Source organism: Diabrotica undecimpunctata, chromosome 4 (assembly GCF_040954645.1).
Source record: "Diabrotica undecimpunctata isolate CICGRU chromosome 4, icDiaUnde3, whole genome shotgun sequence".
Lineage (NCBI taxonomy): Eukaryota > Metazoa > Arthropoda > Insecta > Coleoptera > Chrysomelidae > Diabrotica > Diabrotica undecimpunctata.
The window spans coordinates 77,085,698-77,111,132 of NC_092806.1; the positions used below are offsets into that span (position 1 = coordinate 77,085,698).

At 33.3% G+C, this 25,435-nt stretch overlaps 1 protein-coding gene across 1 annotated transcript; it reads right to left on the reverse strand.

The window, feature by feature from the left end:
• Positions 1–1,528: 1,528 nt before the first annotated feature.
• Positions 1,529–23,908, reverse strand: LOC140438725 (uncharacterized). The gene is made up of 4 exons (XM_072528371.1): positions 23,686–23,908; positions 6,925–7,263; positions 2,811–4,283; positions 1,529–2,771 (listed from the first exon to the last, which is right to left on the reverse strand). Exons 1-4 carry the CDS (start codon positions 23,906–23,908, stop codon positions 2,173–2,175), a joined length of 2,634 nt encoding a protein of 877 aa, XP_072384472.1. The 3' UTR covers positions 1,529–2,172.
• Between the last annotated feature and the right edge of the window lie 1,527 nt (positions 23,909–25,435).

Sequence of the window (25,435 nt, forward strand, 5' to 3'; positions counted from 1 at the left end):
TCCCATTGTTCATTTACTGTTGTTCCAAGATAGTTATACTGTTTTACTCGGTCCACTGGTGTATTATTGATAAGTAGTTGAGCGTCTCTAACTTTATTTTTGCTGATGATCATAAATTTAGTTTTTGTTATATTTACTTGAAGTCCAAATCTTTCACTTACTTCATTTACTTTGTTTATCAGTTGCTGTAAACTGTTCAAACTGTCTGCAAAAATAACGGTGTCGTCTGCATAACGGATGTTGTTTAGGCGTTCTTCATTTAGAAGTATTCCATGTTCGCATTTTTCCAAGGCTTCACTAAATATTTCCTCTGAATATAGATTAAATAATATAGGTGAAAGTATACAACCTTGTCTAACGCCTCGTAGAATCTGGATCATTTCCGTTGGTTCACCTCCAAAATTCGTTCTTATTGTGGCTGATTGGTTCCAGTATAAATTTTGTATTATACGCCGATCTTTATCATCCATTTGGGCTTTTGTTAGAATATCCATCATTTTTTGGTGTTGAACTGTATCAAATGCTTTTTGGTAGTCCACAAAGCAGGTGTTAATATCGCAAGTCATATCTCTGCATCTTTGAAATAATACTTGTAGACTAAACAGTGCATCTCTTGTACCTACGCCCTTCATGAATCCAAACTGTGTGTCTTGTATTCTCTCTTCGCATAGCTTGTATATTCTACGATGTATAATTTTAAGAAAAAGTTTTAATGTATGGCTCATTAGACTTATTAGCCTATATTCTCCGCACTTTTTTGCTCCCTGTTTCTTTGGTTAGGTAATAAATTCTGAAAATAGCCAATCTTTTGGGATATTGCCTGTGTCATAGATATTATTGAAGATTTTACATAGTACTCTTAAAGATTCATCATCAAGAAGTTTAAGAAATTCAGATTGTACTCCGTCTGGTCCTGGAGCTCTACCTTCTTTTAGTGATATTATGGCTGCTCTTATTTCTGCCACTAGTATAGGTGGTCCTGTTTCCGTAGGTATTGGGGGCTGGTTCTCTCTCTCATCAAAAAATAAATTTCTTATGTAATTTTTCCAGGTATCATTGATACTCTCTTTGTCCACGATTATCTCTCCATTGTCATTAACAAGTTTACTTATTCTTCTGTTTTTACATTTACCTGTAATTTCTCTTACCTTCTTATGCACGTTGAAGTCGTCGTATTTACTTTGGAGAATTTCGATTTCTTGGCATTTTTTCTCCAGTTCTTTCTGTTTGGCTTCTCTGATCTTTCTCTGTATCTCTCGCTGTAATGTTTTATACATGGAGTTATCGTTCTTGTTTTTCCTTCTTTCTTCCATTAGTTGCAGAATCTCTGTCGTCATCCATGTCTTATTCTTACCTTCTTCGTTCTTCATAAAATTGTCTTTAATGTCGTCTATTGTTTTCTTAAGGGATTCTATCTTATCTTCTGTGCTTTCCGTTGTATTATCGATTTCTTTAAATTTTCTATTTAATGTTTTGCTGACTATTTCTTTTACTTCGCTACATTTCAGTTTTCTCATTTCATGTTTTTTTACAGTTTTTCCGCGTATTTTCTTTAACTTAGTTCTATACACGCCCACTAAAGGATTGTGGTCAGATTGAATATCAGCGCCTGGGTAGGTTTTAATACTGTTGAAACTATTTCGATATCTTTTGTTAACAAGCATATAGTCTATTTGATTTCTAATAATAACGTCTTCTCCGTTGTCTCTAGGTGATTTCCACGTATACAGGCGTCTAGGCGGTAGTTTGTAAAATGTGTTTAGCACGATTAAGTCATGCTCAGCTGCAAAGATACTCATTGTTTCTCCGCGTTGATTTCTCTCTCCTAATCCATGTGGACCAATATGTTGCCCTTCTTTTCCGTTACCTATTTTTGCATTGAAATCTCCCATGATTATAAGGAGTTCGTGTCTCGGTATATCTCTTATAAGGTTGCTTATTTGTTTGTAGAATTCTGATATTTCTTCATCACCATGGTCTGCTGTGGGTGCGTAGACTTGTATGATGTTTGTGTTCACCGGTGACGTATTTATTTGTAACAGGAGGATTCTATCGTTCACTGGTATGAAGTTGTTGACTTGTTTGGCTATACTTTTATGCGTGATAATTCCAACCCCATTCTCATATTTACCATTTTCTGATCCTGAATAGTATACTCTGTAGTCTTCTATATCACAATAACTGAAATGCTGAATTGTTGCTAACCTTAATTGATTGACTAACTGGCCCTGAAATAACCCATCCCAACTTAGTTTTTTGGAGAATTGGTTGATCTTTGCCAAGTTTTATCTGACCCACACATAATAATTGCCAAAAAACTGATGCTCCCAGTAATACATCAATTTGTTTTGAAACCCCAAATGTTTCATCTGCAAGTACAATGTTTTTAGGAATATTTATAAAATCCAAGTTTAAATCCGAAGTTGGTAAATTGTCAGAAATTTTATCAATTACCAATAAAAATGCATTTGTTTGATAATTGCTAAACTTTGATAAAAGTGTCCCATTTAATGCCTGAGAAATGTTTGTTATACCTTGACCTAAACCTTTAACCGGAATGTGTACCTTATCTGCCCGTAATTGTAATTTTTCAAAAAATGAACGTGATATAAAATTTGACTGTGAACCTGAGTCCAATAAAACTCTACATTCATGCAAAATTCCATATTTGTCTTGCATATATACTAAGGCCGTTGAAAGTAAAATATCAGTTTTTAATCTGTATGATATACCTTGCTTAGAATGATTTAAAAAATTAATTGAATCCTGACCTATATCACCCGAATGTGATTCTAAAAAACATGTCTGACCTATATCACCCGAATGTGATTCTAAAAAACATGTCTGACCTATATCACCCGAATGTGATTCCAAAAAACCTGTCTGACCCAAAAAGTTTAATTGAGATGTACCTTCCATTGAATTATTATGGAATGCACCTTGTCTCTGAATATGTACTTCCTTTCCTTGATTAGATATGCCATTTCCCTGTGTGTGTGTTTCTTTCTGGGTAGATATACTACAAATTTGTGATTCAACCTTTGATCCGTTGAGTTGAGTTGCATTTGTTTGTAAATGAGAATTGTTTATAAATTTACCATCCATATTATGTAAAAGAGTATTGTGTCGTTTTCCACAAAGTTTACAACCTCCCCATGTACAATGTTGTACTAAGTGTCCATCCTTTAGACAGTTCCAACATGCTTTTGATTTTGTTACCTCTTGTCTTCTAGCTGACACTGATAAATTATGAAATTTTTTACATGAATAAAAATAGTGCGGTAAATTACAAAGTGCACATTTTTTGGACGTTGCAATGAATGACTTTGATAATGTCATTTTTTGCACCCTTTTTTTTGTTTCCTTTGATATTTGCTCTATATCTTGTTTATCCCCTTCTGAATTTTGTAAGTGTTGTACTTTATGATCTATAAATGCTAAGAATTCCTGTATCGTAGAAAATTCGTTAACTGGACCCTTTTCTTGCCATTCCTTATTTGTGTAATAATCAAGCTTTTTCTCTATGGTACAAAGTAAAAGAACATCCCAATGTTCAACTGGATAACCTAACATACCTAGTGACTTTAAATTTCTTTTTATACAACCTGACAATTTCTTTAATTCTAAACTATTTACCTGAGTTATTTTTGGATATTCATATATAGCTTCAATATGACCACGTGCAATAAGTTTTTTCTTTTCATATGTTTCAGATAAAAGTTGCCATGCAATAGTAAAATTTTTGCTAGTAGTTTTTAGCTGCTCCAGTTCATCCTGGGCATCCCCTATCAAAGCCCTTTTTAAATAGTGAAGCTTGTCAACATCATTTAAATCAGAATTTTCTATGACCATACTAGTAAAACTATCTCTAAATTCTAACCAATGTTGATAACAACCATTAAAAGTTGGAACCTCCAGTGGTGGTAACCGTACATTTTTTAAGCTATTTCGATCTAAACTAGTATTGTGACCTGAGTTTGCTATAGTATCGTTTAAATTAACTTCATTCTTTAATATAATTTCTGCAGAGGCTATTAGTTTAAAATATGCATCCTGAAAATCTAACCTTTCTTGTAATTGTTCCTCTGATGTGTCTAATAAGTCAATTTCACTTTGTATTTGATCAAAATCATTGCACCATTCTTTGCATTTGTCAACCCTAACTTGTAATTCTACTATTTTATCGTGAGTAAAACTGCTTATAAATGAATCAAATTTTGTAATTTGTGCCTTAAAGATACCACGCTTTCTTTTTAAAACTGTTAACTGATCCATTGCATCGACTATGTATAATATCAATAAAGTTTAAAGCTTGCTATTAATAAATCCTAACAAACCGAAATTATAATAACCTTGTGACACAAATTAATATCTCTCTTATTCCAGGATAGGTATTATAGGAATGAAAAATGTGTACTCACCACATACCATGCCATGTTAACTTTTTCACTTGCCGATAAAAAATACACTAACACTTGTTGCTTGTTGATAAAATCCGGCTCGAAGAACCATGAGTAAAGTTTTTATTTCTGAGCCTTCAGAAGTATTGTGGACTGTATTCCTTGTATAAAAAATATTTATTCTGACTTTAACACTTTTATTATAATAATTTTATAAAAACTTAAAATTAACAAAACCAAAAAAGAATGTCTTATTTCTGCTTTACAGCTACGCGTGGTGTCGTTCTGTCGTTGTCGCTAGTGTTCGATGCATGCGCCCTGTGGTCAGTGCAGGGACGGCTCTTGCACTGTTGACTGCTGAACAACACGGTTAACGAGAAGTAAAGTAGACAAACTTATGTTTTTAAATGTGTATTTAGACGATCCGCGATTTAATAATAACGTGTAATGTAAATGTAAGTACGATTTACTATTTGTATTGTTTAGTTTATTTTTGGGTTGCCGAAATGAAAACCCTAAGAACAATAATGGGTAAAAAGAGACAGGGTGAGAAATACGAACGTTAGAGAGCAGTGCAAAATTCAAGATATTGTAAGATGGGGAAGGCAGCGTAAAAGGATGTGGTACAGTCATGTAAGATAAATGGATGAGAATAGACTCCCAAAAATTGCCCTAGAAAATAACCCGCCGGGTTCAAGACCTCCAGGAAGACCACCTAAAAGATGGAGGGATAGTTGGCAATCTACCTCCCAGGAAATTAACCAGAGGCAGCTTCAGAATTAAACAGATCGAAAGATCTCCAAGAAGTAGAAGAAGAGAAGAAGAGTTTATTTTTCAAGTTATAATAAATATATCCTTCATTAGTTTCTTTCACTTCAATAAATATACACATAAACGATAATAGCCATTATGTTTGTTTATGTAGGTACTCTCTTACTTGAAACTACTGTTAAACAATCATAGTTACTTTTTTACGAAAATCGGTTTTAAGAGCCGTAGGCGCAAAATTTCAGGCCAATGCTTTTTAAATGCATTCATTTTTTTCGAATCCTGAGAAAACTAACAAATATTTTTGAAAAATTTGGCTGGAGACATAATCAAGCAATGCTTCGGATAGGGATTGAAAAGGGTGTTTGTAATAAGAGACTAGTGTGAGTGTGGTGTTGTTATCGAAGTGAATGTCCACTGCCAGGATGTCTTAATCATTTAGGATAATATGTGTGGGGATGATGTAAGGGGAAAAGGAAATACCATATTTGATTAGGAAACCAATACCACGTGATAATTGACTGCGGGGGCGGTGTAGAGTGCAGTATCCTGGGAAAATAGGGTCAGTTTTGAAGAAGGTGTCAAAGAGGGCAAGAATTTGTATATTATATTTCTGTAGCATATGCTTGATGAAAGGGAGTTTTCTCGCAATACCTTGGCAGTTAACAGCACTTAACGAACTGTCCATTACATAGGTAAGAAGGAGTGGAGGCTCTATTGTTATGTGTCACAAGAGTGCTCCTGTGGCTAAACATAAGAGAGGAAAGTTGATTAGTGACTTCTAAGATAAGTGCTGTCTTTTTCTATAACAAACATTTGTTATTTATAGAAAAAGACAGCAAATACAAAATAAGTGATTGATATGATCCTTCATGAGTAATCTTTCATTTTTCCGGCTGTACATCTCGAGATGTAATTCTTAACTGAGTTGCGCAAACCAGACCAGTAATATAGCTCATCTATCTTACTAAATGTTTTGTAGAAACCAAAGTGACCTGATGTCACATCATCATGAAAGGTTTTCAATACCTCATCCCTATTAGCTGTTGGAACTACTATTTTCCAATGGAGATTCGACAGGACTGATAACATGTTTATAAAGAATATTATTTTCCACCTTGAAATCAGGATATCTACTATGTTCTTGGGTGACATTATGAATCATCTTTCGATACCAATTATCTGGAAATAAAGTAGACAGATCTAAAAGATTGATATCGAACGTTCGTGACAACGCTTCTGCAATTACAACACCATTAGCTTTGCGATGCACAATATTATAATCAAATACAGAAAGCCTACAAATCCAACGGGACAAACGCTGTAATGGATTTTTCATAGAATGTAACCCTAATAAAGAACTATGATCCGTGATGATAGTGAACTTACAACCTTCAAGATAGTACCGAAAGGCATTAAGATCATGAATAATTGCAAGAAGTTCTGTTTCTGTGGTGGAATAATTTTTCTGTGCTTTATTAAGTTTTTTGCTGGTATAAGCTATTGGTCGTTCCGAACCATCCTTTATCTGAAATAGTACACCACCTGAAGCAGTGTTGGAACAACCTGTCGTGAGATAAAAATGCTCTTTAAAATTCGGAGACGTCATGACAGGAGCACTAGTAAGAGCTTCTTTTATCCAGTTCTGAAGTCCATGTAATAGTTTGGCCTTTTTTCCTATTTTTAAGCAAATCTGAAAGTGGGGATAACAAGGTAGAATAAGACGGAACAAACCGACGAACGATAATATCCACACATTCCCAATATCCTACGGATTTGGGTGTAGTCTTAGGTATAGGAAAGTCCTTAATGGCTATGATCGGTTGGGTTTCCTGGGGGATTTCGGGATTTATTTTCTGCGGGGGCACTTGGCAGTTAGTGTATTTGGGGGCTTGAAGAGTAGGGCAGGCTGTGGATTTGTAGTCCTGACCACAAGTCGGGCACCTGTACTGCTTTTGTGGACACTTCGCAATGGTGTGTCCATTTTGGCTGCACTTGCCGCAGTACTTGGGTACAGGAGGGACTGGGTTGGAGTTAAGTGGGAGCTCGACGTGAAGACGGAGCCCATCCATGAATATTCCTAGAGTCAGCATCTCTAACAGAATTTCTTATTACTTTAGAGTTTAAACGAAAAGTTAAAACTCATAGAATTTATTTAACAAATATTCAGCTATGCGTTCTAAACGTAAATCCCAATACCCATTTTTTTCTAAATTATATAAATGGCAAATATACGCTTAGTCAGTTCAACGGGAATATAATACATTTCTTGTAGAGCTATAATAATGTTGTATGTTCTTATAATGTTTATGGGATTGCTTCCATCAACAAGAGTTCCATATAGTAGAACTCTAGGGGTAGTTTAATCCCTGCATGGGGTTGATTAACTCGAACTCACTGGATACTCATAATTACTTTATTGGTTCTCTAAGTACTATAACAAAGAGAGTACCCAGTTGACGGATGACAACACTAGCTTCAACTGTTCACTCTTAATTCTTAATTCTTAATAATAATAATTAATGATCTACTTCCGTTATTTTTCAGCTATTTAACTCACGTGCGTTTGTTTATATAATAATGTTTTACTAATATAATTTGTACACAATATCAACCAAGCTTTTGATTACATTGCAAATTTCACTGGGTCAGCGCGTGTTCTAGTTACACCGATATTTTCAATGTCATACACAAACAATCGCATTTAGCAATAAGCAATTATTGATATTATTAAAAGGATTTAAAATTTTTAAACTGAATTGGGTTACTTAGATCTGATGCTTAATTAACTCCCGTTAGATCCCTATCCCTCAGAAGAAAAATTTTCTGAGTGCTGTTCGTTTTCGATCAATTTACATAAACTGTTTTTACTCTTGCCTTCCAAAAGAAGAAAAATTTTCGTGTCAGTGTCATTATCAACTGATTACTGTACAAACATATATTATTTACATTCTATATTATTCTATACTATTTACATATACATATTTATAGAATTATATACAAATTTTTGGTACATATTTCCTTATATTTAGTAAAAAAACTTAATATCAGCATATTATAAGGTTACCCTGATTGTTCTCTTGTAATATGCTATTTATTATCCTTCATTATGCCTTATGTTATTTATTAGCTTAATATTTTACCTACGTTATTTACCTTGCGTTAAATTATTTAGAGTATATTATATATTACCCCTATTATGTGCACATAATATTTACAATAATATTTACATATTTTACATACTAAATAAAAATTTATAATGATAAAATCTTATATTAATTCTTGGTACCAAGTAATAGTTCTGTTTTCACTTTTCGTATACACGATTAATCACTTTTACGTGAGAATAAAGTTTTACCGTTTTATCCATTTATTCATTTATCCCTATTTCTTTGGTTTAACTACTATACAGTCCAACATTTTTTTATGTTATACACATTTTAAATATTGTACGAACTTAAAAGTATATTTACACATTATACTCATTTAAATATATTTTTATATATTATTCGCATTCAAAAGTACATTATTTATATATTACGAGTAGGTAAGTATATTCATTGACTGTTTTTGCAGCAATGCCAAGTATTGCTTCCTTAATAATTATTCTAGCCATAAACTCTGTGCCTTGGTCTGCTATTATTTTTCTGCGTACTCCATACCTCAAAATAAATTTTTTCTACCAATGATTTGGCTACTGTTTCGGCTTCTTTATTCTGCATTACGTATCCTTCTATGTATTTGCTTAATTCACATTGTACGTAAATATATATACAGGGTGGTCCTTAAGTAATTGTACAAACAGAAACCGTAGGTTCTGCACTTTAAAATATTACGATTTAAGCCAACTTGCTTTAATAAAATGTTGATATTAAGAACGATACAGGGTGTTAAAATGGAAATTTAAAATTCTATTTTTCGCTATAACTTTTACGTTTGTAAATATTTTTGGACAAAAATTTACAGTTTGATGCTGTTGAGTAGGATAAATTATAATTTTATACTTACTTTAATGTAACTAATAGAGGACGCCACATATGCCACATGTGTGGCATAAATTTGCGCTTAACTTTTTAGCTCTTTAAGTTAGCTCTATTTTTGTTAAAAAATATTAAAGATACATTATTTTTACAAAGAAAAGGTATACTTGTTAGTAACCTGAGAATTCAACCATTTTCGAGATAAATGCATTTTATAAGTCAGCTGCACAATAATTCTTAGTTTGATATTTGTGCGGTAAAGCACTGAATACCTGTAGATAAGCATAATTCATAGTTTATTCTTATTAAAACAACTCAAAGATGATAATGTAACATCACAAAGGTCTTTGTTATGGGTGCTAAATGTCTTATCGGAGAAAAGATATTTCATCTTCTTCTTTAGGTGCCATATCCGTATTCAGACGTTGGCCGTCATCATGTTTACAATTTCACTTTGCTATCGCTTCTTAAGTTTCTATAATGGCGTTGTATTACTTTTTCTCTATTGTAAAATGCTAAAAACCCAAAATATGTGGTTTATGCAAGATGGTACACCACCACATTCTAGAGGGAAGGCAGTTAGAACATACTTAAATACAACTTTTCTTAACGTTAAATTGGTCATGGTAGTCATATTCCTTGGCAATGTGGTGAGTTATTAATATAATTATTTAATTCATAAAAAATCAGAAAAGAATACTTATTGTTCATTACGTAAATTGTTTTCCCATTTTTATTAGGACAAATAGAAACTAGAGCACAGGTATTGAATAACACATATGTGTCCTATTTCATAATACTTTTGCTACAAATCTAACCTGAAAGACTCAGCATTTTTACAAAAACATCATCGTTGTCCTAATAACCAATATTGTTATAAATATAGTAAACACACAGGCAATTTAGTTCAGCATAATATTAGTTCGCTAGTAAATCATAATATTCCATTTGTTCGAGATGTAATTATAGTTACTCGTAAGCTGTAACCTAATCATATAAATAAGTAATGTCATCGAGACAGGTTATTCCGTTTGTATATAAGTAACCAATGAACGAGATACATCACTGTTTAATAGATTATTTAACTTCTGCTACAAATAAGATGTAGTTCCATAATATACCATAAGATTTGGTTATGTATCCAAAATAATATATTCATCCATTATACATTATAGCCACCACGTAGCCCCGAATTTAATCCACTTGATTTTGGTGTATGGGACGCATTAAAACAACATCTTTATAAGAATCCCATAAACATTCGCAACCAACTTTGGGAAGAAATAAATACTGCAGCAGTTTCTTTAGAACCAATGATGCCATTTATTATGAGACGATCTTTTATGGAATATATTAACAAATAAATTAAAGAAAATGGAGGACATATCGAACAATTACTTTGACAAAAAGTTAAGTTATTTAGTTTAACTATTTATTCATTTGGTTTGTAAACAAAATGTTTTGATTATGACTTTAATTTAACATAAAACGTAAACTATTTGATGTAAAATCCTATTATTCTGTTATATTGTCAAATCCTATTATTAATTATCCTGCTGATATATTTATTTTATGTAATATTTCGTTATTTATTAACTTTAGTTAAAGGTATTTTATACCAAAATTCAGAAGTATTAATGTTTTTGTCTGTTTTTTCTTCGTTGCCTGGAGTAATTGCCTTGGATCAGAATTATGCAGCTGATTTTTAAAATGCTATTATCTCGAAAACTGTTGAGTTTTGAAGTTATTAACAAGTATACCTTTTTTTTGTTAAAATAAATTTTCTTTAATAGGTTTTATCCCAAATACAGGTAACTTAAAGAGCAAAAAAGTTAAGGGCAGATTTATACCACATATTTGGCATAAGTGGCGCCCTCTATCAGTTACATCAAAGTGTGCATCAAATTATAATTTCTCATATTTAAAAGTACCCAGTTATAAATTTTTATACATAAATGTTTACAAACATGAAAGTTATAGCAAAAAATAAAATTTTAATTTTGCACTTTAACACCCTGTATCTTTCTTAAAATCAACATTTTATTAAAGCAATTTGGCTTAAATCGTAATATTTTAAAGTGTAGAATCTACTGTTTCTTTTTGTACAATTACTTAAGGACCACCCTGTATATATATATATATATATATATATATATATATATATATATATATATATATATATATATATATATATATATATATATATATATATATATATATTATTATATATATATATATATATATATATATATATATATATATATATATATATATATATATATATATATATATATATATATATATGTTAGATCACTAATTACGTATTTAACTTTTTAAAAAAGAACTTTATTTGTTACACAATAAATAGTACAAAATTAATTTAAAATGACTACAATAACTGGACTGGTCGAAGTTACAGCTAAGAGTGGTTCCGGCATCTGAAAATGGTAATTTATAGGTTTGGTATGAAGTGCTGAATCGCTGTTCCCATGAATATTGGCCAACGGTTCGTACAAAGTTCTACTGCGTGCTCAGCGGTTTCTATAGGAATGATGAAATCTGAAGTCGGCGAACTTAAGCTAGTTCAAGGTTAATATTTTCTCATATAACAGCTCCCCTTATTAGTGAAAAGTCAATGCCATTGCTTTGACTTTTACAGAGTAATTGGTGTTTCTGCTTCGCTTTCTTGTTGAACGTTGGGTCTTCTTCTGAAGGAGGCTAAGCCATGAAGTTTCTGTCTAATGGAATTTCTGCGTGGTAATGAAGTTGGAGGCTGATCCTGGGACAAGGAGATTGCAATTTTTGGGAATATTTTGGTTCGGTATTTGCAGAAAAGGTATAAGATAACTAGGATAATAATCAGGGATAAGGTTGATATAGTGAATAAGGGTAGATGTTCCTCAATGAATGATTGGCTCATAATATGGTCCAGTTCTTCTGAATATTGGTCAAATTTGTGTTGTGCAATATTTAAGTCATCTACGTTGATCTTACTGAGTTTTAGTGGTTTCAATTTTGATAGGTGACTCTTTGTCTCAAAATGGTCACAGCATCTGTAGGGTACGTTAACTGGGTGACTTCTATACGTGATATTTGTATATTTCTCAATTTGGTCTCTAGCATTAATTCTGGTACTGCCGATGAATGCAATACATCCGGGAATTAATCTTAAGATTGAATTTGTTTTGATTATTTGTGTAGTGACGTCTTATCTTGCACATTTGATTGTTACTGGTAATGGATCGGAAATGGTTAGTAACCATAAATTTCGGTCAATTTCTTGTACATTGTAACCTTGTGCCAAGAGCATGGACATCTGGCAAGTTTTTGGTAAGTTGCTGAGAGGTTTCAAAAGCTGGGCTTCACATATAGCATCTGTGTCTATGGGATACGGAAGAATGTCTGTACACATTCTTTGGTTTTGACTGATTTGTTTGCATTTTTCGGTGTCCATGGGTAAGACATATGAAATTGAATCATCATCTCGCGCTATGTATTTATGAACAGTTGAAAGTATATGATGAAAACCAGTTTGATTATCTAATATTGGTATTGAATATAATTGATACAAGGTGAATATTTTGGAATCAACTAACGGAATTTCGAGAATAAAAACAATTTTTGAATCAAGCTGATAAGCTTGCAGTTTTATTATGTCAATATACTGAGCTATATTTGACATATAAGTGGGTAGAGGCAATACGTTATTTTGTAATGACTGTGAGATTTCTTTTAATGCGTCCATTAAGTCTATGGGCGAAATAATAGAACTATGTAGAATTTGCAGGCGAGAAAATGTGATAGAATTTAGTATATCATTTAAATAATTTTCTAAAAATACGTAGCTTTTCATTAAGGACTCACATAAATCTAGTATTTGTAATTGTGCTTGGTAAAAAGAGATGTCATTATTAATGTCCAGAAGTGTAGTCTCGATAGTTTTTAAGTCTTTGTTAAAAGTTTCTTCGTCTATTTGCAATTTTTGAATTGTAGTGTTGAAAGTTCTTATAACTGAAGTGGTAACAGATATTTGATTTTTTAGGAGATTTTCAATTTGAGTTTCATCGGAATTTATCTTATTTATACATTTATTAAAGTATTCGCCATCAGAGGCGTCTAAATTTCCAGTAATAGATTTCCAGATTGTTCTAATACCATTTACTAAACCGCGTTTTAGGCGTTTATTATAAGGTACTGTGTCAAAGGTTATTTCTTTATATTTTAAATTAACGGAGTTTGACATTTGTTTTAGCAGACTAACATGTGTCTGTACTTCGGCTTGAAAGGCAAGTTTTCTCGGTGTATCCACGTTAATAAATTTTTCTAATAGGTTTTCCAAAATTCTGCCATTGTTGGATATTGTAGTTTTCGTAGGGAATAATTCTTTGTAAACAAGTAAAGTCCATTTGTCGTTAGATATTCGTATAGTTCCTTTTTCATGAAAAAATATTCCAATTGTATTTTTAATTGAAGTGAGGAGAATTTGGGATTGGACGATAGAAAGGAGTCCATAGAATCTGTAAAGGAAAATTATTCACAATAAGGTTTTAGTCTGTCAAAATTTACTTTAGAGGTTTGGTTAGTTTTGGGGTTAAGGATAATTGCGGAATTTGTAAAAACTTCTTGAATTTCGAAAGGTATATTAAAAAGATTACCCGATTTTGTTTTAATTTGGGATTCTTTTACGTAAACTTTGTCACCAATTTTAAAATCAGGTCTTCGTTCTGAAATATTCTCGTCAAATCTTACTTTCGCCTTTTCTTTCTGTCTTTCTGTTTTTTGCTCTGGCTACTTTGTAAAAATATTCCATGCGATTATTCAGGTCTCGAATATATTTACTCATTAGTGTTTTTTGACTGTATAGAGTTTCTGCTGGTCGGCCTGCAGTGTGCCCAAATATAAGTTCATATGGTGTGAAACCGTGGGTCTTATTTTTTGTGTTGTTATAGCATATTATTGCATAAGGAAGTATAGTGAAGGGATGATCGGTTGGGTTCTCGGCTTGATTTGCTCTAATCATTTCTGAGAGTGTGGCATGAAATCTTTCTACAGATCCATTAGATTGTGGATGGTTAACACTAGAAAATGTTAGTTTGATGTCGTATAATTCGCATAGATCTTTGATTATAGCGTTCTCGAATTCTCGACCGCAGTCACAATGAATTCTTAGTGGTGTTCCATAGTGTTGAAAAAAGAGTAGGAGTGTCTTGACTACTGTTACTGCCTTTTTGTCTTCCAAAGGATAGGCTTGCGTGAATTTTGTCAATTCGTCACGAATAGTTAAAGCGTAGTTCCTAGTAGGGTATTCGAATATATCCATATTTATTCTTTCGAATGGTGTTCTTGGAGTTTCTGTTATGACTAGTGGTCCACTTAAGTTTTTCCTGCAAATCTTAACTTTTTGGCAAATTTCACATGCTTTTACAAATTTCTCTACATCTTTTGTTAAATTCTTCCAATTGTATTTCTGCTTTATTCTTCTGACAGTTTCGTTTATTCCTCGATGTAAATTGTTTTTACCACAATGGTAATGATCTAAAATTTGAGGGATTTCGTCTTCGCTGGCTGTTTTAATTATATTTTGACAGATTCTTAATTTTAATTCTTTGTCAGTAAAAATATAAGAAAATATCTCTAGGATAGGTAGTTCGAGATTATTTTCGACACAATATATGTTTGATTCATCGAATTGATCTTTATTTGCAAAAAGTACAAGAAACAAGTGTGATATTACTCGTTCGGGATCAAACGATGTTTCAATTTTAGAATAATCGATTATTGACTTAGTTCTATACAGTTCGATAAACTTGTCAAGTTCTTCGGACATTTTTTCTATATTTTCTTCATCGTCGTCTTCGTTTTCTTGAGTTTCCGTGTCATCTTCATTCGATGCATGTAATGAGATTTTTGATTGAAAGTTTGCACAATCCTTGAAATGGTTAATCTTTATCCTTGAGAGGGCATCTGCATTTCTGTTTATTTTTCCTGCGCGATGTTCTATTTTATAATTGTATTCTTCGAGTTTTAGGCGCCAACGCGCTAATCGGCTTCCGGGATCTTTTATCGAGAAAAGCCATGTAAGGGGTCGATGATCGGTAATCAGGGTGAATTTTCGGCCAAAAAGATATGGTCTAAAATGTTTGACTGCCCATACGATAGCTAATAGTTCTCTCTCTATAGTCGAATATTTTGTTTCGGCACCGCATAATGTTCTGGAGGCATAAGCTATGGGTAAATCTTTTCCAATATGGCCTTGCGATAGAACGGCTCGCGAATGCACTAATGTCAGTTGTTAGTAAAAATGGTTCCTCAAAATTGGGATATATAAGTATTGAATCTGAAGTTAAAATATTTTTGAGTTCGTTAAAGGCTTCTTTGCAATCAGAATTAAAAATAAAAAGTACGTCTTTCTAAAGTAGTTTCGTAAGTGGTTTAGAAATTTGGCAAAATTTGGAATAAATCTTCTATAGTAACCGGCTAAGCCTAAGAATGATTTTATTTCTTTGGTGTTCTTTGGTTCCGGGAAGTTTTTGATGCAAGATATTTTAACTGGATTTGTTTTTACACCATTTTCTGTTACAAGGTGGCCCAAATATGATACTTCTTTTCTTAAAAATTCGCACTTTTCTGGCTGTATTTTTAAATTTGCTTTTCATAACCTTTTAAAAACTTCTGTTAGTCGTGACATGTGATCATGAATAGTGGGTGAGTAGATAATTATGTCATCCATATACACTAAGCATCTTTCGTTTTGTATTCCTAAGAGGATGTTGTCCATTACTCTCTGGAAAGTAGATGGAGCATTCATTAGTCCGAATGGCATGCGAACAAATTTGTAATGTCCATTTTCGACGGAAAAGGCCGTTTTCTGGATGTCTTGTGGCTCGATTTCAATCTGGTGAAATCCAGACGCTAAATCTAGTGTTGTGAAGTATTAGCATCTTCCTAGTTGGTCCAATAGTTCTGATATTTGTGGTAGAGGATAACGGTCTTGTACTGTGAGTTCGTTGAGTTTTCGATAATCAATAACAACTCGCCATTTTTGTTTTCCTGGCGCATCTAATTTCTTCGGTACGACCCAGACTGGACTCGACCAGGGCGAGACACTTTTCTGGATTATTCCTTCTTCTAACATTTTATTAATTTGCGTCTTTACCTCTTCCTTATGTATTTGAGGATATCTATAGGATTTAGTGAAGATAGGTTTAGCGTTGTTTGTTTCGATTTTGTGCTTGATTTCGTTTGTGAAGGTCAGTTTGTCGCCTTCGACATAAAATATATCTGCGTATTCAGTACATACATCTAGAATTAGTTCTTGTTCTTCGCAATTTAGATGATCAATTCTTAGTTGTTCTTTAATTATTCGTGTTCTATCTACTACGGGTTCTTCAAAATCATTTCCGTTGTAGGATAGGATTGTCTCCGAATTTTTGAAAGGTTCGATTGAAATGTCTGAAAATTCGATTGTCTTCGGCATAGCATTAGCATTTAGTACGGAAGTTAATAATTCTCCATTTTCATCTACATGGACTAATGCATGAGGTAATCTAACTTTTTCTATTTCTTGAGCTGATAATATGGCATCTGTATTTGATAAGTTGCATTTTAGTCTGCATATTTGTTCGGTCCGGCTGTCAATGGTAATTCTGTTTTTTCCTTTTATTCGTTTTCTCTCCGGTCTTTCAAGATTTTTGTCTTGATCTCGGTTTTTTACGATGGTATATTTTTCATTTATAGGGTTTTGATATTTTAAATTTGATTCCTGTTTAGAATCTGATTTAATTTTTATTTTAGGTTCGTTTTGTCTTGTTTCTGTAGGGTGTGTCGGTGTTTTGGAGGTGTGTTTGTCTCGTGTGCTACTTTGTGAAGGGTGACAGTTTTAAAATTTGTATGCAACTGTCGGGATTTGAGATCTATTACGCATTCATAATGATCTAGAAAGTCTAGGCCTATTATACCATCGAAATTAATGTCTAAATTAAAAATAAAGACTTTGTGAGGATTATCGTCAGTGAAGGGAATTAGGACAGATTCTGTTATTAACAATTTTTGATCGGTTATACCTTGAATAGTAACGTTTTCAGGAAATCAATTATGCTAATTGCGTGCTGTGTTTTCTTTGAAAACAGTGATTCCAGCACCTGTGTCAATTAAAAGTTTAAAAGTGTTGGTAGCATCGTTAATGTAATATAAATTTTTGGAACTCATTGTATGAAATGGGGTTACATGAATGTCTGTTCGGGAAAATTAAGATTCGGATGAAAGTTGTCCAAGTTGAGTGCTTGAATTTGTTCTTGGATATTCGTAATATCCGTTGAGGGGTTCGTATGATTGGGAGGATGATTTTGATTCTGAAGTAAAAGAAAATCCTGATAACAAAATTATCAGGATTTTATTGGTTTCGTAAATGTTATCAGTTTGTGGATTGTTTTCTGTATAATAATCTGTTTCATAGTTTTCATAGTTATCGGTATTATAATAATTATCTGTATAGTAACCGTCTGTATAATAGTTAGTCGTCATTTCATCAGGGTATTCGTTTAAAACATGTGCTCTTTGGAAGTTTGGGTTTCTTTGAATAACAGATCGACGATTTTGATTTTGATTTTGAGATGAAAAGGAAGGTCTCTGTTGGTTGAAATTTGGATTGTTGGACGAATATTGATTCCTATTAGGGTTCTGATTGTTTTGATAGTTGTTAGGTCCATTATTATATTGGTTTTGGTAACCGTGTGGCCTAGAAAAAGTTTGGTTTAGCTGTACGAAACGTGAAGAGCGGCATTCACTATTTAGATGACCAATGCGGCCACAATTTGTACATTTTGTAAACTGAGATGAGGGTCTTCTCATTGGTAGAGAGGGTTTAGGAATAGTTGATCTAGAATTAGATTTTTGTTCTTCAAAATATGACAATTGAAGTTCGCGTCTAATACGATTGCTTGCTTCAATGAAATCTTTTGGATTACTAGCCCTAATAATTTGCCCTAGACGAGGTTCTAAACCGGTTAAAAGTGTGTTTAGGGCCATGGTATCGATTAAGTCACATTGGACAGTTTTTTGATCTGAGGATAAATTTGCTACTTGGATCGAGGCGTGCATTTTTGTATTCAGAACTTGTAAACGGTTAAAGAAAGTTAGAGGAGATTCGTTAGATAGTTGTCTTAGTCTTTGTAAGTCTTGTATTAAGGAGGTCAGGTCTCTACTGTCTCCGAAATGTAGATTTAGTACTTGTTTTATTTCTGTATAAGAAATTGGTTTTCTAGAATTAATAAGCTGTGCAGCTTTACCTTTAAGTTTATTTTTTACGTGAATCGTTAATTAAACGCGCTGATCGCCTCTGGCCATTTTAAAAGCACAGTCGCACGCATCTAAAAATGTAGAAAGAGAAATCGGATCGCCTTCAAATTCTGGAATAAGGGAAAATATTTCCGAAAGCTTATATGGTTCTATTTCTTGTTGAGTTTGGGAACGTGTCTCGGGCATTTTTAGAGATATTTTTAAACGAAAATGAAAAATAGAAGTATGGAGAAGTATAAAATGTATCGGTATATAAGGGAGAAAAAAAAATGTAGTGGTATATAAAGGGCAAAAATGTATCATAATAAATATACCAAAAATATAGCAAGTGAAAAATATGTCAATAAGATATCAGTATAAAATAGTATGTAAAGAAATATCAATAATTTCAAATATTAGATAATCAACTTGTATTTTTTTTATATCTTGATTAATTGACTTGCAGTATAGTCAATTTCGTAAATTATTATAACAAAATTATTAACGAGATCATTCAAAATCCACTTACATACAGAAGAACATCGGGACGCCTTGTTCTCTCTGCTCAGCTACCGGGGGCTTCACTAGGTGTTCCTTCCGTAGATTACAGGAGTGAGGTTGTTCGGAGATGCTTTCTTCTTTAAGAGTTGTCTTGTTCTCTCTGCTCGGCTACCAGGGGCTTCACTAGGTGTTCCTTCCGTAAGGGATGAGAATCCGCCGCTGCCAGTGAGTATACACGTGTTCTAGCAACGTTAACCGGATCCTACTGACTTTGCGCCAATTGTTAGATCACTAATTACGTATTTAACTTTTTAAAAAAGAACTTTATCTGTTACACAATAAATAGTACAAAATTAATTTAAAATGACTACAATAACTGGACTGGTCGAAGTTGCAGCTGTGGTTCGGCATCTGAAAATGGTAATTTATAGGTTTGGTATGAAGTGCTGAATCGCTGTTCCCATGAATATTGGCCAACGGTTCGTACAAAGTTCTACTGCGTGCTCAGCGGTTTCTATGGGAATGGGATGATGAAATCTGAAGTCAGTGAACTTAAGCTAGTTCAATATTAATATTTACTCATATAACATATATATATATATATATATATATATATATATATATATGTTAGTTTTGATATTTCCGCGGGAGCTGTATGTTATATCAATGGTATTCCGGGTTTGACTCCGCGTTAAATGTTGTTGGTTTTGATAAAAACCATTTTGACGACGTTTCGGCAAGATCTCACTTGCCATTTTCAAGTACATTGAGTGCCATTTTCACTTCCACTCGAACATCGACAAGAAGCAGACCATCCAGAGAGACTTGAAAATGGCAAGTGAGATCTTGCCGAAACGTCGTCAAAATGGTTTTTATCAAAACCAACAACATTTAACGCGGAGTCAAACCCGGAATACCATTGATATAATATATATATTAAATATATATATATATATATATATATATATATATATATATATATATATATATATATATCTGTAAATACTTTTTCCTTTTTGGGTGTGGTAGTCAATAAAAGAAATGACAGGTAGACACAAAAAAAGTAAAAGAAATGACAGGTAGACACAAAAAGAGACAAGCAACAATATTAAAAAATGATAATAACGAAATAATTATGGGTACAGAAGACAAACTAGAGAGATGGAAAGAATACATACAAACTCTTTTTGACGACGATAGACCTTGTTCTCCACCATCCACAGATAATCGAATAAATGAAAAAGGCCCAGAAATAACCAAAGAAGAAGTGATTCATGCAGTAAAATCTCAGAAAGATGGAAAAGCCACCGGTCCAGACAATATCAATGTCGAAATACTTAAACTAATTGCAGATAACGAAAGTAAAAGCCTAGATTTAATAACAGCACTATTCAATAAGATATATGACACAGGTAAAATACCAACAGACTGGCTAAAATCAACATTCGTAGCATTACCAAAAAAATCGAATTCCTCACAATGCGATGATTATCGAATATTAAGCTTGATGTCTCATGTCCTTAAAACTTTTCTCAGAATTATCCATACACGAATTTACAAGAAGTGCGAGTTCCAGATGAGTGACACTCAATTCGGATTTCGAAACGGATTGGGAACACGAGAGGCTCTTTTTGCTTTAAATGTGTTAACGCAACGATGCAGAGACATGAATGTGGATGTATATGCATGTTTTATTGACTATCGAAAAGCATTTGACTGCGTTAACCATCAAAAGATGACCGAAATTCTGAGAACAACTGGAGTTGACGAACAAGACTTGCGAATTATCTCAGAACTATACTGGCACCAAACGGCAACAATTGAAATAGAGCACACAACATCCGAAGACATACAAATCCGACGAGGAGTGAGACAGGGTTGCGTCTTATCACCGCTACTCTTTAATTTGTATTCGGAGTCTATATTCAGAGAAGCATTAGACGAGGTCCAAGGCGGAATTAAGATTAACGGAATCAGCATAGACAACATCAGATATGCTGATGATACCGTCTTAATAGCAAGCAACGCACAAGAACTACAAAATATAATAAATGCGGTAGTTCACCACAGCGAAATGTTCGGTTTACATCTAAACGTTTCCAAAACTAAAACTTTAGTATTTTCAAAGACACCAATAAACGTACAGGTGTATGCCAAGGGTCAAATAATAGAACAGGTAAATTCCATAAAATATTTGGGATCAAATATCAATAGTCAGTGTAATCCAAAAAAAGAAATCCTGTCAAGAATCGAACAAGCAAGGAAAACATTCATGAGCATTAAAACATTTTTTACAAGATCAGACCTTAGTCTACAGCTTAGAATCCGAATGATCAGATGTTACGTTTTTTCTGTCTTACTGTATGGCTGTGAAAGTTGGACAATGGACTCCGAAGTAGAAAAAAGAATAGATGCCTTTGAGATGTATATATACAGACGAATGTTGAGGATTCCATGGGTACAAAGAGTTACTAATGTTGAGGTACTTCGTCGCATGTGTAAACAAAAAGAATTACTAAGAATAATCAAAGAGAGGAAAATGCAATACTTGGGTCATGTGCTGAGAAGCGAAAGATATGAATTACTTCAAGTTATACTGGAAGGAAAAGTACAGGGCAAAAGATCAGTAGGAAGACGCCAGAACTCGTGGCTGAAAGACCTGAGGAGATGGTTCGACCGCTCATCCGCAGAGATCTTTCGCGCAGCAGTTTCCAGAACTACAATTGCCATTTGGATCGCCAACCTTCGAAAGGAGACGGCGCAATGAAAAGAAGTCAATAAAAAATAGAGCTTTGCTAAGGCGTACTATTGGTATTGGTATTTTTATTGACTACCACACCCAAAAAGAAAAAAGTATTTACAGATATTTTTTCCAAACTAGTCAAAAAATTTTGGACTACTTCTTCTTATATATATATATATATATATATATATATATATATATATATATATATATATATATATATATATATATATATATATATATATATATCTGTTTCCATTTTCATCCATCTCAAATGGGCTCACTAGGTCTATGAATATCGTATCAAATGCGCTGGTGGCTGTCGATGTGATGGTGGGTTCTTTGTTTATGATTGAGTGCTTATGCCTTTGGCAGTCGTCGCATCTCTTCACATATTTCTCAGCATTTCTCCGTAATCCGTTCCAGAAATAGTATTTCCAATTATATCTGTACTATGCATATACATCCTATTTATTCATCCATATAAAATATATCTATTTTTCCCAGTTTTGTATCTTCGGAATAAAACTTCTAATTTATATTTCTGGATTATTTACATTTATGATTCCTATAGGTAACATAATTTTATTCAGTTTATCTATTATTACTGCTGTAAACTCCTTCGCAACTTCTTGTTTCTCCATTATTGTAACTGTTTCTTCTATTTTTCGGTTCGATCTCGAAATGAATTTCGCCAAATATGTATTAATATTGACATATACTTTTCAAAATAATCTGATTCATCATTTTTCGGCCTGTGTGCGTACTTAATTTACTCAACATCTTTTCTTCCCTTGCATATAAATACAATAATTGTAGGGAATCGTTCTTCATTGTGATGAACTTCTTTTTCGATAATTTTTCCATTTACTTCATTAAAAAAAATCATAATTCCAAATTCTTTTCGCAATTTTAATCCATTATGTAGTTACTATATTGTCGTGCTGGAGCCGCAGGACTCTTAGCGGGTTGGGATTCAAGTACCACCCTAGCTTATCCCCTTAGCAGCCTTCTGCTTGACGTAGGTTCTAACCCTTAAGGTCGAACCATATCAAGTTTGCCTACATTCCTGATAAAAAAAACTACTTCAGGCACTGGATTCGTATTCGCATGCGTTGCGAAATATGCTCCCGCTGTGCCTCTATTTCTGTGGCATCTCACCTGTGTCCATTGATTATTCTTTCTTCTTCGTTGTGATTGCCATTCTCCTCTGTTTCCATGAAATCTATTACGATATATCCTCGTATCCTGTCTATCATATTCAGTTATATTTCTATAATTTTTGTTCTTATATTCTTTTCTTCCTTCGAATTTATTTTTATAATATCCATATATTACATTCTTACCTGTTCGCTGAGAAGAACACCAGCGAACACGTAATCGTCCAAAATCAAGTGGTAGAATTGACAGAAAAGTACATATATCTTGATCATGAAATCAGAATAGGCAAGGATAACCAGACCTGCGAATTTCAACGACGAATAAGACTTGCTTGGGCGGCGCATGGTTCACTAAGAGACATCTTTAAGAGCAAATCCCGATAGCTATGAAAAGGAAGACATTTGACCAATGCGTTCTGCCTATTATGACATACGGAGCAGAAACTCTCACGCTCACAAAAACAACAGCACTAAAAATGCGAGTGGCACAAAGCCGCATGGAAAGATTAATTCTCGGCGTGACAAAAAAAGACAAAATAAGGAATCAAGACTTAAGGAAAAGAAAAGGTATCACTGATGTCGTCGAACGTATAGCCAAGCTGAAATGGAATTGGGCAGGTCACATATCAAGACTGCTAGACTCAAGATGGACCAGAAAACTAATAGACTGGCACCCACGAGCAGACAAACGCAGCAGAGGACGACCACCAACACGCTGGATGGACGACATTAGATGAATATCCAAGAAATGGCAACAAGAAGCACAGAACCGTGAAGAGTGGCGAAAAATGGGAGAGACCTATGTCCAGCAGTGGACAGAAGAGGTTGCATGATGATGATGATGATGACATTCTTACCTTCTTTCCTTATATTAAAATCATATTTGTTCCAGTAATTTAACACTCTTCCTTGTGTGCTATCTTCTGTCGCGTCGATCGATAAAAATTTGGATATTACTTCGTGCGTGGTTGTAAAGTTACATGCTTCGAATATTAATTTAGCTTTTTCTGTATTGACGTTGCGTTTCATTGTTGCAACTACAGTATCCGTTGTATATTTTTTCGCTAGTTCCAATGGCATTCCTTCCGCTATGTACGCAACTTTTAGCTGTTCTGCTAATTCTTCAACTTCAGATGCATAGACCTGTGCATCTCTCCTTAGCTATTACCGTCTTCGAACTATCGCCTCTCATTTCTCTCTTCAGTGCCGCTGCTATTCTTTGGATTGTATACTCTGTAGTTATAAGGTTTCTGGCCTTATTGGTTAATCTTGTCTTTATTAATGTTATCGCTGTTTCCTCGTGTCATATCGCTATTTTCTCAAAGAGTTCTAATGCATATAAAAATGACTGCAGTTTACCTGTGCTTCCATCAAACTCGCTGGGCAACACCTTGCTTGCGATATTTAAAAATTCGTTAATTGTAAGAGCCATACTCATTTTTTGCTCTGTGTCGCTATTTTCTTCCTTCTTTATGGGTTGTCGTTTCTTTGTCACAGGTAAAGAAACTGGCTTAAAATCTTCTACATTTTTAGTATATCCTACATCCGAAATTTCCATAATGTTATTATCGTTTAAAACTTTTCTATCCCCAGTGAGTCCTTGTATTTGCAACGATTCGGCCGTTTCAATGAAGGTATTTAAATCCTCTTGTCTAATTTGTACTTCTCCATGGTATATAAATTGTAGCAAGTCTCTTAGTGCTTCGTAAGTCACGTTTTTCAAAATTACAATAGGATGTTGAAAGGAATTTGACTTAAAAATTTCCTTAAAATATGGGCTACAAACTGAAAGAACCATTTTATGTGCTTTTATGCATTTTCCTTGCGCTGCAAGCGTGACATTTACAAAATCTTGATTCTCCCATAATGAATTTATTCCTGAACTCATATGCCCGTGGAAATTGTTCCAACATAATGAAAATTTTTCTGACGCCATGGTCAATTATCTTTAAAACTGTTTCTTTTCCTTCCTTATTTACCTTATATGTAACGATAATTGTAAATATCGTAATTTATTGTAGCTAAATAATTAAATAAAAAGTGATAACCGATTTCTTCGTCTATATTATTTGAAGAATTTGTCATTTAAGCAAATTCATGTCGTAATTTTATTACGACAATTGTCGTAATATTTTCCGACCTGTCACAGTGTATTTTCACGGTCAAATATAAATATTTTTAAAAATATACCTTAAGCAAATAAAATTATATGGCATATTTTTGTCATTAAAAAAACATAGAATTTGATATAGTATCAGTTATTTAGTGATAATTTAAAAATAAATTATATTCTGTACTTTTAAAAGCAATAAAAAAGTTGGGTAATCAACATTCTGCACTTGACCTAGTTAAATTCTGATATTCAACTAATAAGTAATAATTTCTATCTGTTAAACTGTATAATTTATATAAGGGATAAAATAAATTTACTCACATAATATATTTCACATATGGTTTTTGTTGATTTATCCATTTTTTCCATTTATTGTCCATTGTCATGAGCTGGGTCCAAAGATACTTTCGTGGAGCTCCTGGCGGGTTTGGTCCGGAATTTGGCGAGACTTTTCTTAATCGCCGATGCATTTCCCATTCCGAAACTGGTACAGT